The 20,100-nt window shown below is 40.3% G+C and overlaps 1 protein-coding gene across 2 annotated transcripts in view; it reads right to left on the reverse strand.

The window, feature by feature from the left end:
• Positions 1 to 20,100, reverse strand: part of Bub3 (mitotic checkpoint protein Bub3) — a 123,659-nt gene that overhangs the window by 39,466 nt on the left and 64,093 nt on the right. For both annotated transcript variants that reach the window (XM_070099955.1, XM_070099954.1), the window contains one exon: positions 11,547 to 11,705. In XM_070099955.1, the coding sequence (XP_069956056.1) occupies positions 11,547 to 11,705 (159 nt within the window). The remainder of the gene's footprint in view (positions 1 to 11,546; positions 11,706 to 20,100) is intronic.

Genomic DNA, 20,100 nt, shown 5'->3' on the forward strand with positions numbered 1-20,100 from the left:
GGTCTAATATAATGACTTTTGTGGAGTCTATGTTTTGAGCTAGTATTAACCCTTTCAGGGTCCAAGGCCAAAATCTGAAGTCACGCACCAGTGTCCAAGAAATTTTGAAAAAAAAAAAAAAAAAAATTATTTTTTCTTACAGAATTAAAGAGCATATTTTTGTGAAGGTAATAAAACAAAAAAAATTAGAATCTGATCAGTACTTACCGAGATACAGTGCCAAGAAGTTTATAGAAAATGATGTGGTGGCGGCAACATCGACGAATTCCACATACGCGTATGATATTATTTTGTTGTTTTAGTTGTTTTTTCTTTTCTTTTCCAATTTTTTTCTATTCCTACTAACATTTGGGGCCTGAGAGACCAATACTGTATATAATTGATATATATATACTCACTGTATTGAACACAATAACCGCACTAAAGTTATTATCATATTATTGTTTACCACTGTTGTTTATTACAATAAACATGCACAAATATTGTATAATACTAATGTTCTATCATATATTTACATATTTACAATCACTGGACATGGTTTTAGAACTGCTGGAGCTTGTGGAACTCCTTGAAACAAGGCACCATGCACAGAGGCACCTTACATTCCTCACACATAAACCGAGTGTCTTTGCGTCTTTGTTGCCGTCGTTTTGTTTGTGCACAGACAATGCATCTCTTCTGAGCAAATTTCTTTTGAGTTGAAGGAAGCTGTATTATGAAATGATCACCTTCTCTCCTCAAACGCTTGGGTATATTGTGATGAATTCGAGGACCATGTTGTATTGCAGGTGTTGTTACCTGGTACTTCATTATGAGTTGTCTGACAACAGACAAACAAAATTCACCATACGGTGGTCTGTTACCAGTCTTTATTTGGTACATATTATATGCATTCAGCATTGAAATGTCCATGAGATGGAAGAAAAGTTTCATGTACCACTTGTAACTCTTACGAACACAGTCAACAAAACCAATCTGCATGTCACACTTGTCAACCAAGCGCATGTTTTGTGTATAATCAATCACTGACACTGGTTTTCGAATACGTTCATTAGTCACTCGATCAACTTTGCCACTGTCTTGCATTTCATTACGGTGAATGGTTGTCAACAATGTGACATCTCGTTTGTCATGCCACCGTAATGCCATGATGTCATTGGCAGTAAACACCTGCACGTCATCACCACGAACACCTGCGTTGAGCCTGGGCATATGTTTACGATTAGAACGCACTGTGCCACACACATCTGTCTTGTTCACTCGCATGAAATCACTGAGTAATGGGCTTGTGTACCAGTTATCGGTATATAATGTATGGCCCTTACCAAGATAAGGTGCCATCATGTTTCTCACTACGTCACCTGAGATACCCAATAACATCTTGGTATCTTTCAATGTTTTACTACCCGTGTATACAACAATATCCAACACCAGGCCACTGTCACAATCACAGAGTACAAACAATTTTATACCAAAGCGGTTCCTCTTGCTCGGTATATACTGCTTGAATGACAGTCTACCTTTGAACAAAATCAAAGACTCGTCAATTACAAGATTCTTGAATGGATAAAAGTATATCCTGAACTTTTGTTTGAGATACATGAAAACATTTCTAATCTTGTATAACCTGTCACTTCTGTCAGGCCTGGTTTTGTCAGAGAAGTGCAACATACGTAACAGTAAGATAAACCTGTTCACTGGTATTATTTCACTGAAGGATGGGGTACAAATTAGCCGATCTGTGGACCAGTATGCTTTTATATTATGCTTATAGACGTGAGGCATAAGCATTATTGTTGCAAAAAGCAAATACATTTCTGCAACAGTCGTCTCTTTCCACCTGTGTAGTCTTGACTGTGGTGATAAGATCGTATTTGCCATGGTGTACTGAAAATACTTATTACTTTCCCTGGCAATAATTTCCATCAATGGCTGGTCAAAGAATAATTCAAAGAATTCCAGTTCATTGGCCGTGGTTCCAAGGGGACAGGTAGGTAGAATTCCACTTTGAGAGTCATCAAAGTGGTGAGGGCTGGGAACAAAATTGGGATTTTGCTGCCAATCCCAGATACGGTTTGCTGGTGGATACTGGACATCATAGGCTGGTTGTACGGGTGGTTGTGGCGGGCTGGTGGGTGACGCTCCGCTTTGTCCTTGAACTGACGAGTCAGCAGCGTGGGTCCCCGCGTGGCACAGTGAGTCACGCATGGCGGTGCCACTACCACCACCAGCACCACTAACACCATCCACTGATGCCTGTGGCCCATCCATGCCAAGTGTAGCCACATCATCCTCACTATCACTACCTAAAACGGGTGTAGGGCCATGGGATGTACTCCGGGATGTACTCCGTCCCCTGGGCACAGCATAGGGTACACTACCCGAGCGCATGCGGCGGCGAACATACCGACGCTTCACTGGTGAATATGTTTCCTCACTATCACTACTCGAATGATCGTCGAGCGCAATAAAATCACAATCCACGTCAGAATCATCGTCATTACTGAAGTCAGAGGCCAGGCCACGGGAAAATATTAGTTTTCTCTTACGTTTAGGAACACCCGACCGTGAGTCACGAGTGCCCACACCAGAGGTAGAAGGTCGAGGATCGTCGGGGTTTTCTGCACTATTATCGATATCCTGGTCATTATTTTCGGTCACTAACTTATCAAAGCCGTAGAATTCGTCTTCATTTCCACTTCCATCAGTGTCAGAACTATCAGACAGGAAGAGGAGAGTCCCAATTTTCTGGGGAGTGAGAGCTGACTTGCGACGAGGCATGGTGAACAAGGGTGACTGAGCCGGCGTTCCCACAATGCTATGCAGGCGCCTAGATTTTTTGTTTATGGCGCACACCCACGGCGCAGACCCATTCTCTCACATGTAGGCCTATGAGCGCTTTCGCGCTAAATTTGACGGCGCTAGAATTTTGGCGTAGATCTACGATTTGGACACTCACCGAACAGCCGTAGATCTACGGGACGGACCCTGAAAGGGTAAAAAATAACAATGGTAATGTCTTGGTTATAATATGATAATAAGATGGTAGACAGGTACACAGGTACACAGGTGCAAAGGATAATATAAAGGTTGGAGTTGAATATACAAACTTGAAAATTTGGCAACAAAATGTTATGGGAAGTATAAAATAATGTTTAATGTACAAAAGTAAAATTGACTGGTAGTAAATATGGTGTTTAATAAAATTTTAGTAAGTAATAATGATTACAAAAAAACGTGAATAAGTAATGTTTATTTCATTCAATATTGCACTGGTAGTTATACTAGAGGTTATATGGCAGTACAAGGTAATTAAGAGTACTCTAAGATAGTAAATGTGGTATTAAAACAGGTAAAGGTAAGACAAGTAATGGTTATTAAAGACTTTAAGAGTAAATTAATGTAAAAATGTAATAATAATTATCAATTGATAGTATTTAAAAAAATATGAGGTAGTAATATGGACAGAGAAAGTATCAATTCAGCTAATGTTTAAGCAAACAATAGTAAATAAGAAAATTACACAAGGTGACTTATGCTTACTAGTAAAATCACAAAATGAGGTAGTTGATTATTTAATTACTAAGAGATTGTACTATGAAATTTGAACAATAGTGGAGCAAAACATACACTACACTACGTAGGCTTTTAGGTTGGACATTGTTTAGTTATTCTCTGTAAGATTAGTATCCCTGAGAAATCGTGATAGATCATTCTCGTTCGTGATTGTGTACAGTTGACCTACATTTGTTTTCCTAACAAGAATTTTCCCATCCCGTGTGAAGCATTGGTGTATTGTGTCGTTATTCTCCCGCTTAAGTTTTCTGACTCTATACAGGAGGTTCTGACGTTTTTTGGTAAGACACTCGTTTATGTATACCTCTTTCTTTACTTTAATAGATGCAATAATTAAGTCTTTTTTCCTGTCATGTGAGTGGAATCTAAGCATAACACTTTTTCTACCATGGGATCCTAGTAACCTGGCTTCTTTTATTTCAGACTCTGGTACAATAACACTTGTTTGGTCCTTTATGATCTGCAGAGTAATTTCTTTACTGTTTGTTTGGTTCATATCACTGGGAAAAAGTGGACTGTTAACTATTACTGCGTCCGATAGTTTATCTTGTTCAGTTTTATCTTCTTGGAGAGCAAAGTAGTCACTGAACTGGTTATCTAAGTTGTTCTTCCATTCTTTTACTGCTTCTTCAACCTTTGTATTAAGAGATATTATTTGTTGGGTATGGCTATCTATGACTGTTTGGATGGTCTTGTCACAGTTAGTCATTCCTGGTGTTGATAACTTTTGTTCAAGACTGAGGATTTTGTTCTCGAGTTGTGTCATCCTGGTGTCTTGTTTTGTTAGCGTCTCTCGAAGATTCATATTTTCAATAACTAAGTTGGAGATGCATGTCTTTAGGGTATCTGGATCGTTGGTCATACCTGAGAGACTACTTGGTAGGTTGAATCCGGGGAAGAGAGGGGAGGATGGGCTGGTGGCAGCCATGTTTGTTGTTATTGTTGTGGTGTCGCCTTGAGCGGTGGTGAGTGGGGTGGTTGCTGGGCCGGCGTCCTCCTGGCTACACTTGTTGAATAGTTGATTTTTCGGTGTTTTCTTGCTGGCCTTGGTGCTGTTTCCTCTTAGATTGCGCCTCATAATACTACAGGAATTGTTGTAGTTAAGAAGTTGTAGTTATACAAAGCTTAGGGTTACGTTGTTCGGCTGGCAGCGGGGTGTTGCTTTTGGTTTGTGGGCAGTCTTCCTTTGATCTCTATTATTTTCGATTTGTAGGTTTCACTGTTGGTAATCTTTGGTCATTCTGGGTGCTACGTTGGGTAGTGCAGTTTTGCTTGTAACTAGGTCATCATAGGAGCATTGGTAGCTCTGATAGTTGGAGAAAAGTACGGAGCTTGGAAGTCGCTGCTGCCGCTGCCGGGAAGGACACACTCCAAACCAATACTTTCCTATGTCCTTTCTAAATCTAAACTTATCTAATTTAAATCCATTACTGCGGGTTCTCTCTTGGAGAGACATCCTCAAGACCTTATTAATATCCCCTTTATTAATACCTATCTTCCACTTATGCACTTCGATCAGGTCTCCCCTCATTCTTCGTCTAACAAGTGAATGTAACTTAAGAGTCTTCAATCTTTCTTCATAAGGAAGATTTCTAATGCTATGTATTAATTTAGTCATCCTACGCTGAATGTTTTCTAACGAATTTACATCCATTCTGTAATATGGAGACCAGAAATGAGCTGCATAATCTAGGTGAGGCCTTACTAATGATGTATAAAGCTGCAGTATGACCTCTGGACTTCTGTTGCTTACACTTCTTGATATAAATCCCAGTAATCTATTTGCCTTATTACGTACGCTTAGGCATTGCTGTCTTGGTTTAAGGTTGCTGCTCACCATAACCCCCAAGTCCTTTTCGCAATCTGTATGGCTAAGTTCTACATCATTTAACTTATAAGTACTAGGGTTATGGGCACTCCCAAGCTTCAGAACCTTGCATTTATCTACATTGAACTGCATCTGCCACTTTTCTGACCAAGAATAGAGTTTGTTTAAATCCTCCTGAAGTTCCATAACATCTACGTTTGAATCAATTATCCTACCTATCTTTGTGTCATCGGCGAATTTGCTCATATCACTAGTAATTCCCTCATCAAGATCATTGATATATATTATAAACAACAACGGGCCCAAGACTGATCCCTGTGGAACGCCACTTGTTACAGATCCCCACTCAGATTTAACCCCATTTATGGACGCTCTCTGCTTCCTGTCAGTGAGCCATGACTCGATCCACGAGAGCACTTTTCCCCCAATGCCATGAGCTGCCACTTTCTTTAACAGTCTATGGTGCAGAACTCTATCAAAAGCCTTACTAAAATCTAAGTAAATAATATAAAATTCTTTATCGTGGTCAACAGCCTCAAAAGCTTTACTGAAGAAAGTTAATAAATTAGTTAGACAAGACTGGCCTCTTGTGAATCCATGCTGAGTATCATTAATCAAGCTATGCTTATCAAGATGGCTTCTTATAATCTCAGCTATAATTGACTCTAGTAATTTGCCTACAATTGAGGTCAGGCTTATTGGGCAGTAATTTGACGGTAACGACTTGTCCCCTGTTTTAAAAATAGGAATTACATTAGCCATCTTCCACATATCAGACACTACACCTGTTTGAAGAGATAAATTAAAAATATTAGTTAATGGTTCACAGAGTTCCATTTTGCATTCCTTAAGAACCCTTGAAAAAACCTCATCAGGACCCGGCGACTTATTTTGCTTCAGTCTGTCTATCTGCTTCACAACCATTTCACTAGTGACTGTGATGTTACATAATTTATCTTCTAGCCAACTATAAAAATTAATTACTGGAATATTGTTAGTGTCTTCCTGTGTAAAAACTGAGAGAAAATAATTATTAAAAATCGAGCACATTTCATTCTCTTTGTCAGTAAGGTGCCCATAGTTATTTTTAAGGGGACCTATCTTATCTCTAACTTTTGTTCTATAGACCTGGAAAAAACTTTTTGGGTTAGTTTTAGAATCCCTAGCAACTTTAATTTCATAGTTCCTTTTAGCTTTTCTTATCCCCTTTTTAATGTCCCTCTTAATGTCAATATACTGATTCATAAGATGACCCTCTCCTCTTTTGATACGCCCATAAATTCCTTTCTTATGCCCAAGTAGATATTTGAGCCTATTATTCATCCATTTTGGGTCATTTCTATTTGATCTAATTTCTTTATATGGGATAAACGTTCTTTGAGCAGCATGTATAGTGTTCAGAAAACTGTCATATTGATAGCTCACTTCGTTACCCCAGTCAACAGATGATAAGTGTTCTCTAAGCCCATCGTAATCTGCTAAGCGAAAATCTGGGACTGTTACTGAGTTATCGCTACTATCGTACTTCCATTCAATGCTAAATGTAATTGATTTGTGGTCGCTAGCATCCAGTTCCTCTGAAATTTCTAAATTATTAACAAGGGATTCATTGTTTGCCATAACTAAGTCAAGCAGGTTATTTCCCCTTGTAGGTTCTGTCACAAACTGCTTCAAAAAACAATCCTGAACTACTTCTAAGAAGTCGTATGATTCTAAATTCCCAGTCAAGAAATTCCAATCAATATGACTAAAGTTAGTCTCCTAGAATTACTACATTATCGTGCCTTGTGGCCTTAACAATTTCCTCCCATAGTAGTCTCCCTTGGTCCCTATCTAAGTTTGGGGGACGGTATATCACTCCTAAAATCAGTTTTTCATGCCCCTCTGAAAATTCTATCCAAACAGACTCTGTATGTGTTACTTCAGACTTAATACCCATTTTTATGCAACAGTTCAAGAGATCTCGGACATACAATGCCACCCCACCCCCCTTCCCGATACTTCTATCTTCTTGGAACAATTTAAAACCCTGAATATGACATTCCGCAGGCATGACCGACTTTTTGAATTAAACCACGTCTCAGTTAAGGCAAATACATCAATGTTACCTGCACTAGCAACTAATCTCAACTCGTCCATCTTATTCCTAGCACTACGGCAATTAGCATAATAAACATTGAAAGACTCTCCTTTCTCTTTACCCTTCCTGCTCATTTCTGATTTTCTACTAAACCTATTACTGTCCTTATCACCCAAAGTCCCTGGCTTTTCAATATCTACCTTGTTCTGCTTATTACTTGTTCCCCTAGAACTCGTAATATTACTACACTGGGACTTCACTGTTTTCCTGCCAAAACCCATACCACTAACTATTCCTAGTTTAAAGTCCTAACTGCTCCCTCCACTGCAGTTGCCAGTGCTACCACCCCAGACCTAGATAAGTGAACCCCATCCCTGGCATACATGTCATTCCTGTCATAGAAGAGGTCCCAGTTGTCAATGAATGTTAACGCATTTTCCTTACAGTATTTGTCCAGCCAGCAATTGACACCAATTGCCCTGGACAACCATTCATTTCCAACTCCTCTCCTTGGCAAAATACCACATATGACAGGGTTCCCACCCTTACTCCTAATTATTTCTATTGCTGACCTATACCTGCTAATCAAGTCTTCACTCCTACGTCTGCCAACATCGTTGCCTCCAGCACTGAGACAGATAATAGGATTGCTCCCATTACCTCTCATGATGTCATCCAGACGGCTAACAATATCCTCCATCCCAGCCCCAGGAAAGCAGGCATGCGTGAGCGTGTTTGATAGGAGTGAATGGAGACAAATGGTTTTTAATAGTACTTGACGTGCTGTTGGAGTGTAAGCAAAGTAACATTTAAATGTAAAACAAGAAAGATGATCTACATTTTTTACATACTTTCAAATGTTGGAAAAACGTATATATACATTTGGACCATTTAACCCTTTGACTGTCGCGGCCATATATATACGTCTTACAAGGTACCGTGTTTGACATATACTCATAAATTCTAGCGGCTTCAAATCAAGCAGGAGAAAGCTGGTAGGCCCACATGTGAGCGAATGGGTCTGTGTGGTCAGTGTGCACCATATAAAAAAATCCTGGAGCACGCAGTGCATAATGAGAGAAAAAAAACTCCGGCCGTTTTTTAATTAAAATGCCGACTTTGTGGTCTATTTTCGTATGGTATTTATAGTTGTATTCTCGTTTTCTTGGTCTCATTTGACAGAATGGAAAACATACTATAGAAATAGAGGTGATTTTGATTGATTTTACTGTAAAAAGAACCTGGAAATGGAGCTGAAAGTAGGAGAAATGTTTGATTTTTGCCAATGTTCAAAAGTAAACAAATGATGTTATTGTCCAATAAATGTCTAACTAGCCATTCTAATATGCAGTCATGAATGGGTTGATGTTATTTATACAATTATTACAGTATTGCAGTAGTATGCATAATATTAAGTCTTCTATTTTTTGTTTGAATAAAAATTCAAAATAGAAAGAAAGAGTAATATCAGAGGGGCCTGGAGACATGACTGATGAACAAAGAAAATGTTATTTTAGAGCCAGGAATGTCTGCATTGTTCATTCTGGACCTTATTTTGAAATTGTCATTTTTTAATTTTCGTGAAATTGACCAAATTGCAAATTTCTGACCACATTATTGGGTAGTTGAAATCGGTAAATGGGCAGTTTCTTGTACTCAATCGATAGAAAAAATGGAGTTCTAAAGAAATAGCTATGAGTCTGGTCGACTGGAACAACGGAATTAGCCGAAAATAGGGCTCAAAGTGGGCAAAATCAACGATTTGTAAATATCGCCGAGGTCGCTAACTTCGCGAGAGCATAACTCCGCCAGTTTTCCATCAAATTTCGTTTTTTTGGTGTCATTACAATCGGGAAAAGATTCTCTATCGTTTCATAAGAAAAAATAATTTTTTTTTTAAATTTTTCGACACCAGGAGACACCTCAGGATTGGGGGTTGCGACAGTCAAGGGGTTAAGGATTAATACTTCAAAAACACTGGCTTGTAAAAAGTATATACAAGACACCGACAGTTAAAGGATTAAAGAGGAGTTTCTACCACAGACGACAATCATGGTGACCCCTCTCAGCAGAATTCTGAATGTATCCAAAGGCAATTTCCTTGTGTTGTCTTAAGTTAACCTTTTCAGGGTCGAGTGGCCCTCTCCTAGTCGAAAATTTTTTGGAAAAAAAAAAAAAAAAATTTCTTATGAAATGATAAGAGAATCTTTTCCCTATCATAATGACACCAAAGGTATGAAATTTGATGGCACACTTACAGAATTATGCTCTAGCGAAGTTAGCGGTCTGGCGATGTTTATACATCGGCAATTTGGCCCACTTTGCGCCATATTTTCGGCCAATTTCAGTGTACCAGTTGACAAAAATCATATCTATTTCGCTAGAAATCCATTTTTTCTATCGAATGAGTACAATAAACCATCCATTTACCAATTTCAAGTATCCAATAAAGTGGCCAAAATTGGCAATTTTGCCAATTTCACACAAATTTTGAAAGATGCCAATTTCCAAATACGGTCCAGAATAAGTAATACAGACATTCCTGGCATTAAAATAACATTTTCTCTGTTCATTATTCACGTTCCCAGGCCCCTCTTATATCTCTTTTGCTTTCCACTTTGAATTTTTATTCTCACAAAAAATAGAAGACTTACTGTTATGCAGACTACTGCATTAGTGTAGAAATGGTATAAATAATATCAGAGCACTTGTGAAAAAATATTAGACTCACCAGTTGACGTGTAATGGACACTTGGCATGATTTCTTTACTTTTGAAATTTGGTAAAAATCGAACATTTCTGCTACTTTGAGCTTAATTTCAAGGCACTTTTCATTATGAAACCAATCAAAATCATCTCAATTTCTGTAATATGTCTTCCATTCTATAAAATGAGACCAGGAAAACTAGAATACAACCATAGATACCATACGAAAATACAGTGCAAAGTCGCTGTTTTAAACCAAAAACATGGTCAGAGTTTTTTTTCTCATTATGCACTGTGTTGCAGGATTTTTTTTATACTGTGCACACTGACCACAGACCCATTCTTTCATATGAAGGCCTACCAGCTTTCTCTCACTAGATTTGAGGGCACTAGAATTTAGGCGTTCTAGGACATCAAAAGTCTTGGTGCGTAAGCCGTACTAGTACGTCCGAAACCCTGAAAGGGTTAAATGTCATAGAATATTATGTGTAGGTGGGGTGGCCTGGTACAGTAGCCTGGCTGGCTACCATACATACCACACCTCATTTTTTAAAATAAATACTACTCGTCTCACCCTAGATTAAGACAACAAATATTTTAAGTAATGAGTGTACTGTATGTGTATTTTACCCTTTTATTGTTTTTAATACCTAGTTATATTGCTAACTTAATATATGTTAGTGTAAACTTGTTATCTAGTATTTTTATGCATTTATAAGTGAAAAAAAGGGGTGTTCCACTTTATGGCGACTTTCGCTTTACGGCGGTAGCCTGGAACCTAACCTGCCATATAAGTGGGGCCCTACTGAATAGAGAGGTTTTAGACATTAAAAACATTTTTTTAAATTATTATGATGCAACAGAAAACTGTAAAACATAAATACAGCTGCATTTATGACACTGTTGCTTATAAGTGATAATTTTTCGAAAACTTAAAACACACTATAAAACCACAAGCTGTCTCTGGTTTTCTTTCTTTTATATAATCTTCTTTAGAAAAAAATAAGCTTTCAAACTTTTTTCTTTTCTTTTTGCCACACACACACATAGGCATTAAAATGCATGACCTGCCACAGTTAAGGACCTTCAATTTACATATTGGGTAAGTAACTGCACGAGACAAATTATGCTGGACTAGTGATGCTTGGTAATACTTCATGCCCCACAATCTAGATTTGATCTTCCAAGGAAAACATTATCATAGATATGGACAGAAACTAAATGAACTTGGGTTACCACTACAAGTAAATGCTAATAATTTGGTATGAAGTTTTGTTCAGTTAAGCATTGCAAATCCTCATACAGTGGTGCAACTAAAGTGCAGACTTGCAGTGTAAAGTTGATAAGAAACAATACCTGCTTATTTGGGAAGCATTGAATACAACGTGTTTGGTACTTGAGTGAAGATTCTCGTCGCTGTTGAGCAAATCCCATGTTGCGCAGATCCCAAACTATCACTTTCCTGTACAGTGTCCCCACCACAAGCTTTTCTCCACTCAGACCCATGGTATACACCTGAAACATTAAATATCTTATAACAAACAGAGAAAACACTTCAAAAGAAATATGAAACACAGGTAAGAGGTATCTGCTGATGTCTCTCTTTGCTTGATGTCGAAACACACACAACTATCTCACCTGTCTTATTTTCCTACCCAAGTGGGTTCTTTTCCCCTTTAGCCCTTAAACTGTCCAAACGTAGATTTACGTTTTCACGAGTAGTGCTCCAACCTTGATTTTCCCCATAAGAAAGAATGTAAAAAAACGAAGATCTACGTTCAGAGCGCTACACAAATGAACATAGATCTACGTTTGGACAGTTTATGGGTTAAACCATTAATATAGCAAACCTTGCTATAACGGATTTTTGAAATAACATGCAAAATCTGCTGGGTAAATTGTACTTAAACATGTTTATTTTCAATGATTAGAGCAGTACATTTCTAAATTATGGAACAGTACAATATTATATTAGATTTAACACTCAAACAATACCTCCTGTAAGCTGTTATATCAAAGGTTTACATAGCAATCAGAGTTTATGACACTTTAATCCAAGTTTTGCATGTTTAATACACAATATATAAATAAAACCCATTTCACTTTCTACTATATTCAGTTATACAAAGTTATTATTTTCTCTTACCTGCTTACATCTGAAAGCTGATGCCTACCTAACATTTATTATAAGTACAGTGGAACCTCCCCCCATTACGAAATTAATCAGTTCCAGAGAGAGTGACTTATCCCGAATCTGACTCATTCCAAATTAATTTCCCCATAAGGAATAATGGAAATCCAATTAATCCACTTCAGAGATCCAAAAGTATTAAAAAAATGTTTTCTACATGAAATATACATTTACCCACACAGAAAACAATGATACATGAAGAATAAAACAATAATAACATCACACTTACCTTTACTGAAGACATGTATGGAAGATAGGAGGAGGAGAGAGGATGGAGGAGTTTACAACTGTTTGGAAGTGGAATCCCACTCCATAAAGACTTCAGGTACCAAGTCCTTATCCTGGGTTACTTCCCTCCTTTGTTTTTTAATGCCATTAGGAATAGCTTGAGAATCACTGGACCCTTGTCACTTAAACAAGTATTCCTGAGAGGCTGTTTCTGGCGTATGTTAGGAATTGTGTTGGGAGACAGGACAAGATAGTCCTTCAATAAGACACTAGTATCAGCTCTATGGCTTATTTATCTAGCACAATTCATCTAATATGACAAACAATATTAATAACATAGAAACATGACATACGTATACTCTAGAATGAATAAAATACATACATCATTAAATATGTCACGAGTGTTGCTGTATTGTTGTTGTTGAGTGTATAAGGGCCACTGACAGCATAAGCAATATATAGTGGTGGTGGAGAAGGCAGCAGAGGTGGTAGAGGCGGTGGTGTTGTCAGTCGCCTTATATAACTCCAACAACACTGGAGGAGTTAGGTTCGTGCTCTCCTTTTTCTATCAATTAATCGCTCAACTTACTTGCTACAGTTAATGCTACACTTCATCGCTGGCTAGTGCTATAGCCTTCATAGACTACTCCTGCTTTAGTATCATACATATTGCAGAATCACTGAAAAAGGCACATTCTCCCCTCTCTCCCAGCCCTTTAACAATGGGCTGGCTGGCATCTGAAGCTTTCTTTTGGCCCATGGTGGCTTATTTAGTAGTTACAAGCACTAAAAAGAATGGAATAATACAAAATGTATCCTATGAACGCGTGGGATCATCCTCACTAGCTGGTAAACAATGGCACACTGGGCAGCTCAGGCCCTGACACGACTGACTTATGCCGAGTTCAGTGACGCTCACCGAGACAATATTTTGACACAAAAACGTTACTTATTCAGATTATTACTTATTCCGATGATGTCTTAATCCGGGGGTCCACTGTAATAAGGCAAGATGTTTTACTAAAAAAAAAATATATATATATACAAGACTAATACCCCCCTATCTTGCAAACACTAAATAAACAAGATTGTGAAAAAAAAGCATCTAATATAACGAAAAAAAACTGAAGAAAAGTTATCACTGCATATTATTGTTGTTGTGAAGGGTTGCAAGTGCCACTGGACGGATTTGGTGGTGAGCAGCTCAAAGGGCCACTGATTTTCATGGGTATAAACAATGTCACTGCAGTAATATGAAATATTATTGGGAATTATTAAAAACTAAAATAAAAACTGAAGTTTGCCCTTAATTTTTAACAAAAGAACTTGGGTTATAATAAAGCCAATGTATAACTCCCATAAATACAATAAAACTTCTCATTAGCGAATGTCAGCAATATAGGACAAAAATGACCAGAAAAACACTAACTGGACAAAATGAACAAAAGTCTGTAATTGAGCATTTTGTCTGTAAACGTAGTGTCTGGTTGTCTACTTAAGTACTGAGCCAAGTATGCTAACTCCAACAAACATCCGGTATGGGCCAAAGCAGCCACGTCCAGGACCTGTCCCTTTTGTGTTGAAAATGGTAAATACCAACAAGATTATAAGACACATGTGAAACAGGTGGGTATCTTCACTGCTGAAATGTTTTGCCTACACATTAGACTTCTTCAGTCAAATACAGAGAATGGATTGTAGTCAGCAGAAGTGGCAACGTAAAGATGATGTAAGGAGTCCATCGAACTACACCTACCATCCGACTTACGACCGTGTTTTTTGTGCAAAATTTCTGGGAAATAAACAACTATTTGTGTTGTACACAGTGTTTATCCTAAACCTTACAGTATAAAATACAGTACTAGCAGCATAAAAAGTAAAGTAAAACATGAAATACCAAAATAAAACAATAAAATAGTCATTACAAAAATGTGATGTTGATATTTAGTAGTCAAGTTCGACTTACATCCATTTCGACTTACGAGTGGTTTCTTGGAACGGAACTCGGTCATAAGTCAGATGGTAGGTGTATTTCTCCAATTCATTCTCTCTATCTGACTTAAGAAGCCTACCATGTAGGTGAGAAGTTTGAACAATAAATATACCCATCTGTTGCACATGTGTCTTACTTATGATTATTATTATTATAATCAAAAAGAAGCGCTAAGCCACAAGGACTATACAGCGCTGCAGGGCAGGAAGGAAGCGAGGGTATCAGGTGGCAAAAGGGAGATGGATGAGTAATAGGTTACGGATAACAGCAGGGCAGTGGATGGTGAAAGGGTAAAGGGCAGCAAGAGACTGAACTAGAAAGGGCTGAGGGGAGTGCGAAAGGTATCATCATCAGAGTTTGTGGAGTAAATCAGTCGTTGTCAAGAAGTCAATGAGAGAGTCAGGATTAAAGGAGGGTCCATCAGCAAGAAGGGAAGGTAAAGAGAGAGTAGTAGAACAAAGACGACGTTGGAGGTAAATTCTGCGTGCTCGTTGATAGAGAGGGCAGTCCAACAGAATGTGGCTAATCGATACTGGAACTTGACACTGTTCACAGAGAGGAACAGGGTGCCTCTCCATGAGATACCCATGAGTAAGACGAGTGTGGCCAATGCGAAGGTGGGAGAGAGTGGTCTCCTAACCTCGGCACTGATGACAAGAAGACGGCCAGTAACCTATGCTCGGTTTAATAGAATGAAGTTTGTTACCGAGCAGAGTTGACCAACGTTGTTGCCAATGGGTGTGAAGGTGGGTAGTTATTGCAGCAAAATAGTCTAGAAATGGAACACCTCTATAGGAAATTGGTAGGTCATGTACTGCTGACCGCGCAGCAGTGTCTGCCTGTTCATTGCCCTGTACGTCGACATGACCAGGGACCCAACAAAAAATAATATCTTTATGCTTGGTAGAGATACGGCGTAGCCAAAGTTGGATACGGAGAACTAGGGGGTGAGATGTATCAAATTTTCATATAGCCTGTAGAGCACTAAGGGAGTCTGAGACTACCACAAATGATGACACAGGCATAGATGCAATACGAATAAGTGATGCAAGAATGGCAAACAATTCAGCAGTAAAAATGCTAGCCGAAGATCGTAAATGCCCCCGCACGATGCTGTCCGGAAACACTGCTGCGAATCCGACACCGTCTGAAGACTTAGAGCCATCTGTGTACACAGCGATGGCATGAGAATGGGAGTGGAAGTGATCAAGAAAAAGAGAGTGGGAAGCCACCGTAGGCAGTTGAGCTTTCGTGCAAGGGAGTGAGAAAGAACAGACCCGAACAGCTGGAACTTCCCAGGGGGGTAGGGAAAAGTGAGATGCTACATGAACATACAAAGGTGATAACTGAAGGGAAGACAAGAGCGAATGTAGGCGAAGAGAAAAGGGACAGAGCAAACAGGGGCGGCGAACGAATAAAGAATGTCTACTAATATCGGTGACCATTCTATAAATGGAAGGATTGTGGAGATCGTGAGAGCGTACATAGTAGCAAAGGCAATGGGCATCACGGCGATCAGACAAGGATGGAACATTCGCTTCTGCATAGAGGCTCTCAACAGGGAAAGAGCGAAAAGCACCAAGGCACAAACGTAATCCTTGGTGATGGATGGGGTTAAGGCTAGAGAGAGTAGCAGGAGAGGCCGCTGAATAAATCTGGTCACCATAATCGAGTTTCGATAAAACGAGGGCTGAATGTAGGCGAAGCAGAGTTCGACGATCAGCTCCCCAGGAAAGATGAGCAAGGGTTTTAAGAAGGTTTAGCCGGCTGTGACAAGTTGCCTTCAGAGAGGTAATGTGAGGTTTCCAGGATATCTACGGTCAAAGAGAAGGCCTAGAAACCTGACTATCACGTTCGGGGATACGGGAGCCATAGAGATGCAAAGGATGATCGGAGATGACAGAGTGTCTAGTGAAAGTAATTTGGTGAGTTTTGGTACTGGAAAATTTAAACCCACGCGTGGTGGCCCAAGTGGAAACACGGTTGACTGCATGCTGGAGAGAAACTGCAATGAGATGACAGTCAGCACCTGCACAAGCAACAGCGAAGTCATCAACATAGAGTGATGACCAAATATTGGGTGGAAGAACAGAGGCCAAATCATTTATAGCAAGGAGAAAAAGTGTTGTGCTCAGAACACATCCCTGAGGGACACCTTCAGCTTGGACGAAGTCCGGGGAAAGAACATTATTGACTCGAACACGGAAATGTCTGTCAGTTAAAAAGTTCTTAAGGAAGGATGGTAGATTGCCTCGGAGGCCTAAGGAGTGGGCCTGGGCCAAAATATTATACCTCCAAGTTGTGTCATATGCCTTCTCAAGGTCAAAAAATATGGCAATAACTGAGTGATTATTTGCAAAGGCATTACGAACATACGTATCCAAGCATAGTAAGGGGTTTATGGTAGAACGGCCCTTACGAAAGCCATATTGACTAGCGGAGAGACTGTTGTGTGTCTCTAAATACCACATTAAACGTCGATTTACGAGACATTCCATCACTTTGCAAACTGTACTAGTAAGAACGATGGGACGATAGTGGAAGGCATCATGTCCTGTAGTACCCAGTTTGCGGAAAGGGAGAACAATGGCAGATTTCCACAGCTGGGGAAGAACTCCTTGTGCCCAAATAAGATTGAAGAGGTGTAAGAGGACTACAAGGGCTGACCGATGTAAATGTTGTAACATACGAACATGAATGTCGTCAGGCTCAGCTGCCGATGATCGGCAAGCTGAGAGCATTGCCTCCAGTTCTTGAAGTGTAAAAGGCACATTATACTGTTCTTCTCTGAGAGAAGAAAAGTCCAAGGGTACTAACTCTCTGGCAGACTTTGAGGAAAGAAACGAGGGGCATAGATGGAGCCCCCGGGAAATACGGACCAGATGTGTGCCAAGTTCAATGGCAACATCGAGAGGGTTTGCTACATCAACACCAGCGACCCGTAGAACAGGAGCCGGGTCAGGAGAGTATTTACCACTCAATTTCCTCACTTTTTTCCAGACTGTACTCATAGAAGAAGCAGAAGTGATGGTGGAAACATAGTCTCTCCAGCAAGTGCGTTTAGCTTCACAGATGACACGGCGAGCGATCGCACGCTTCTGCTTAAAATCAAGAAGTCTCTCAGCTGTTCTATTGTATCGGTACCTGCCCCATGCAGCGCGTTTCAAATGTACTGCACGAGCACAAGCAGGAGACTACCAAGGCACGCACTTCTGAGAAAGCCTGCCTGAGGTTTGGGGTATAGAATGAGAAGCTGCGGTATAAACTGACGTCGAGAAGAGGTGCAGGAGCTCATCAATGAAGAAGGAACCTCACTAAAAGCAGTGAGTTGCGAGTAAAGATCCCAATTTGCCCGATCAAATTGCCAGCGAGGGCTACGGAAAGGTGGTGAATAGGAAGGAGAAGTAAGAATGATTGGAAAATGATCGCTGTCATGTAAGTCCGGTAGAACAGACCAGGTGAAGTCTAGTGCAGTGGAGGAAGAGCAGACGGATAGATTGATGCAAGAGAGAGTATGAGTACGAGGATCAAAATGGGTGGGAGTACCCGTATTTAAAACATGGAGGGGGTGAGAGGCGAGAAAAGCCTCCAACTGGATGCCACGTGAGTCACAATGAGACCCCCCCCCCCCAGAGGAAATGGTGGGCGTTAAAATCACCAAGTAATAGAAGTGGTGGTGGTAACGATGAAACAAGAAAGGCAAAGTCTGGGATAGAAAATGCTCGAGAACGAGAGAGATATAAAGAACATATTGTAAACCACTTATTTAAGTGGATACGGGCTGCAGTGTAATGTAGCGAGGTATGGACAAATAGTTGACAGTACGGAATATCATTGCGTAGAAGGGAACTTTCATTAAAGGTCCCATCTGAGAAAGGATCCGAAGAATACAATAAATTATAGCCTGAGATAGGTTGGAAAACAGCCGAGTGTAATTTTGGTTCTTGTAAGCAAGCACCAACAGGGGAAAACCTGGAAAGCAACATCTGAAGCTCACCCCGATTACCCCTGAGGCCGCGGATATTCCACTGTAAATAGGCCATGATTGGCGATGAAGAAAAAAATACCAGGAATCCGTAGGGAAAGGCACCTATGGACTAGAGGGGTTAGAAAAGTCAACGTGTGGTGGCATTGGAAGACGTTCATGCAGCGAAGGAACGGAGCATTGCGAAGAATGGGGTTGTGAAGATGGAGGAGATGGAAGAGAAGGAGCAGGAAGTGAATCAGTGTCCATTGAAGGTTTAGTCTCTGCAATATATTCTGAAATGGCTTCAAGTGTTTCTGAATTCAAAGATGTATGGGAGACCATATTGGAGATAGAAGGGGGAGGGTGAGTAAAGATTGGGACAGTAATGGACTGTACCAAAGTAGAGGGGGAGGAAAGAGTGTAAGGGACTGGAGATGAAGTGTGGGGGGGGGGGACAGAAGAGGCAGAAACCTGGGAGGTGGCAAAAGAGGGAGAAACTTGGGAGGGGACGGGGGTGGAAGGCATAGTACGAGGAGGAGGGTGAATCTCCACACTTGTAATAGAGCCAGAGAGGGGAAGAACTAGGCACAGAGACTGGAAAGGTAAAGTGTGGAGGTGGAAGAAGGGAAGGAAGGGGCAAAGAAGATTTGAGCAATGTGGATTTTTTGGACTTCTGAGAAGTAGAGGGGCGATTGGTATTAGGTGCCGTACGAGGTCTTGTCGATACTGGGGCTTGTGAGGAAGGACGCGAAGATGTAAGAACAGACTGAGTTGTAGTCGGGACGTCAGAGCCAAGGACAGCAAAAGGATTAGATGCCGGAGTGGCTCTGGGAGGGGTAACAACAGAGGAGGCTGCAGAAGATGGGACCCCAGAAGTGGGGGGATGTTTTGAAACACGAGAATAAGAAACACTGGGTAGTCTCCCTTGGAGGCGGAGATGAGTAACTGCCATAGCATAAGGGAGACCTTCTGCCTCTTTGAGGCAACGGATTTCACGTTCACTTAAGTAGACCTGGCAATGGCGGGAGTACGAAGGGTGAGCTTCATTACAATTAAGGCAAGATGGAGGTTGACTGCAAGATGTATTAGAATGGTCGTCGGCACCACAGACTGGGCATTCGGCCATAGATCTGCAATATTTCACTGGGTGACCAAAACACCAGCAATTTCTACACTGTTGCGGTGTAGGTATCACCTTTCGAACTTGTAACCAATGTCCCGCGACATATACAGAGGACGGGAGTTCTCGGCTGTCAAAAGTTAAACGAGCCACATTGCAAGGGTAAAGTCTCCGCCCATGGGCAGGAAGGACATAAGTGTCTACTTTGAGGATTGGGAGATCCTGGAGTTCCAGCTGTTCAAGAATGTCATTGCCAAATGACTGGAAATTCTGTTGGACTATAGTATGGGGCAGAATGACAGTACCACTACCAGAATTGAGAGAAAGATGTTTTTCAATAGTGATAGGAGTAGTATCGATATTCGAAAGGAGAGAAAGATCATGAGCTTGGGTAGCATTCTGGACAGTGAC

Source organism: Cherax quadricarinatus, chromosome 70, assembly GCF_038502225.1.
Source record: "Cherax quadricarinatus isolate ZL_2023a chromosome 70, ASM3850222v1, whole genome shotgun sequence".
Lineage (NCBI taxonomy): Eukaryota > Metazoa > Arthropoda > Malacostraca > Decapoda > Parastacidae > Cherax > Cherax quadricarinatus.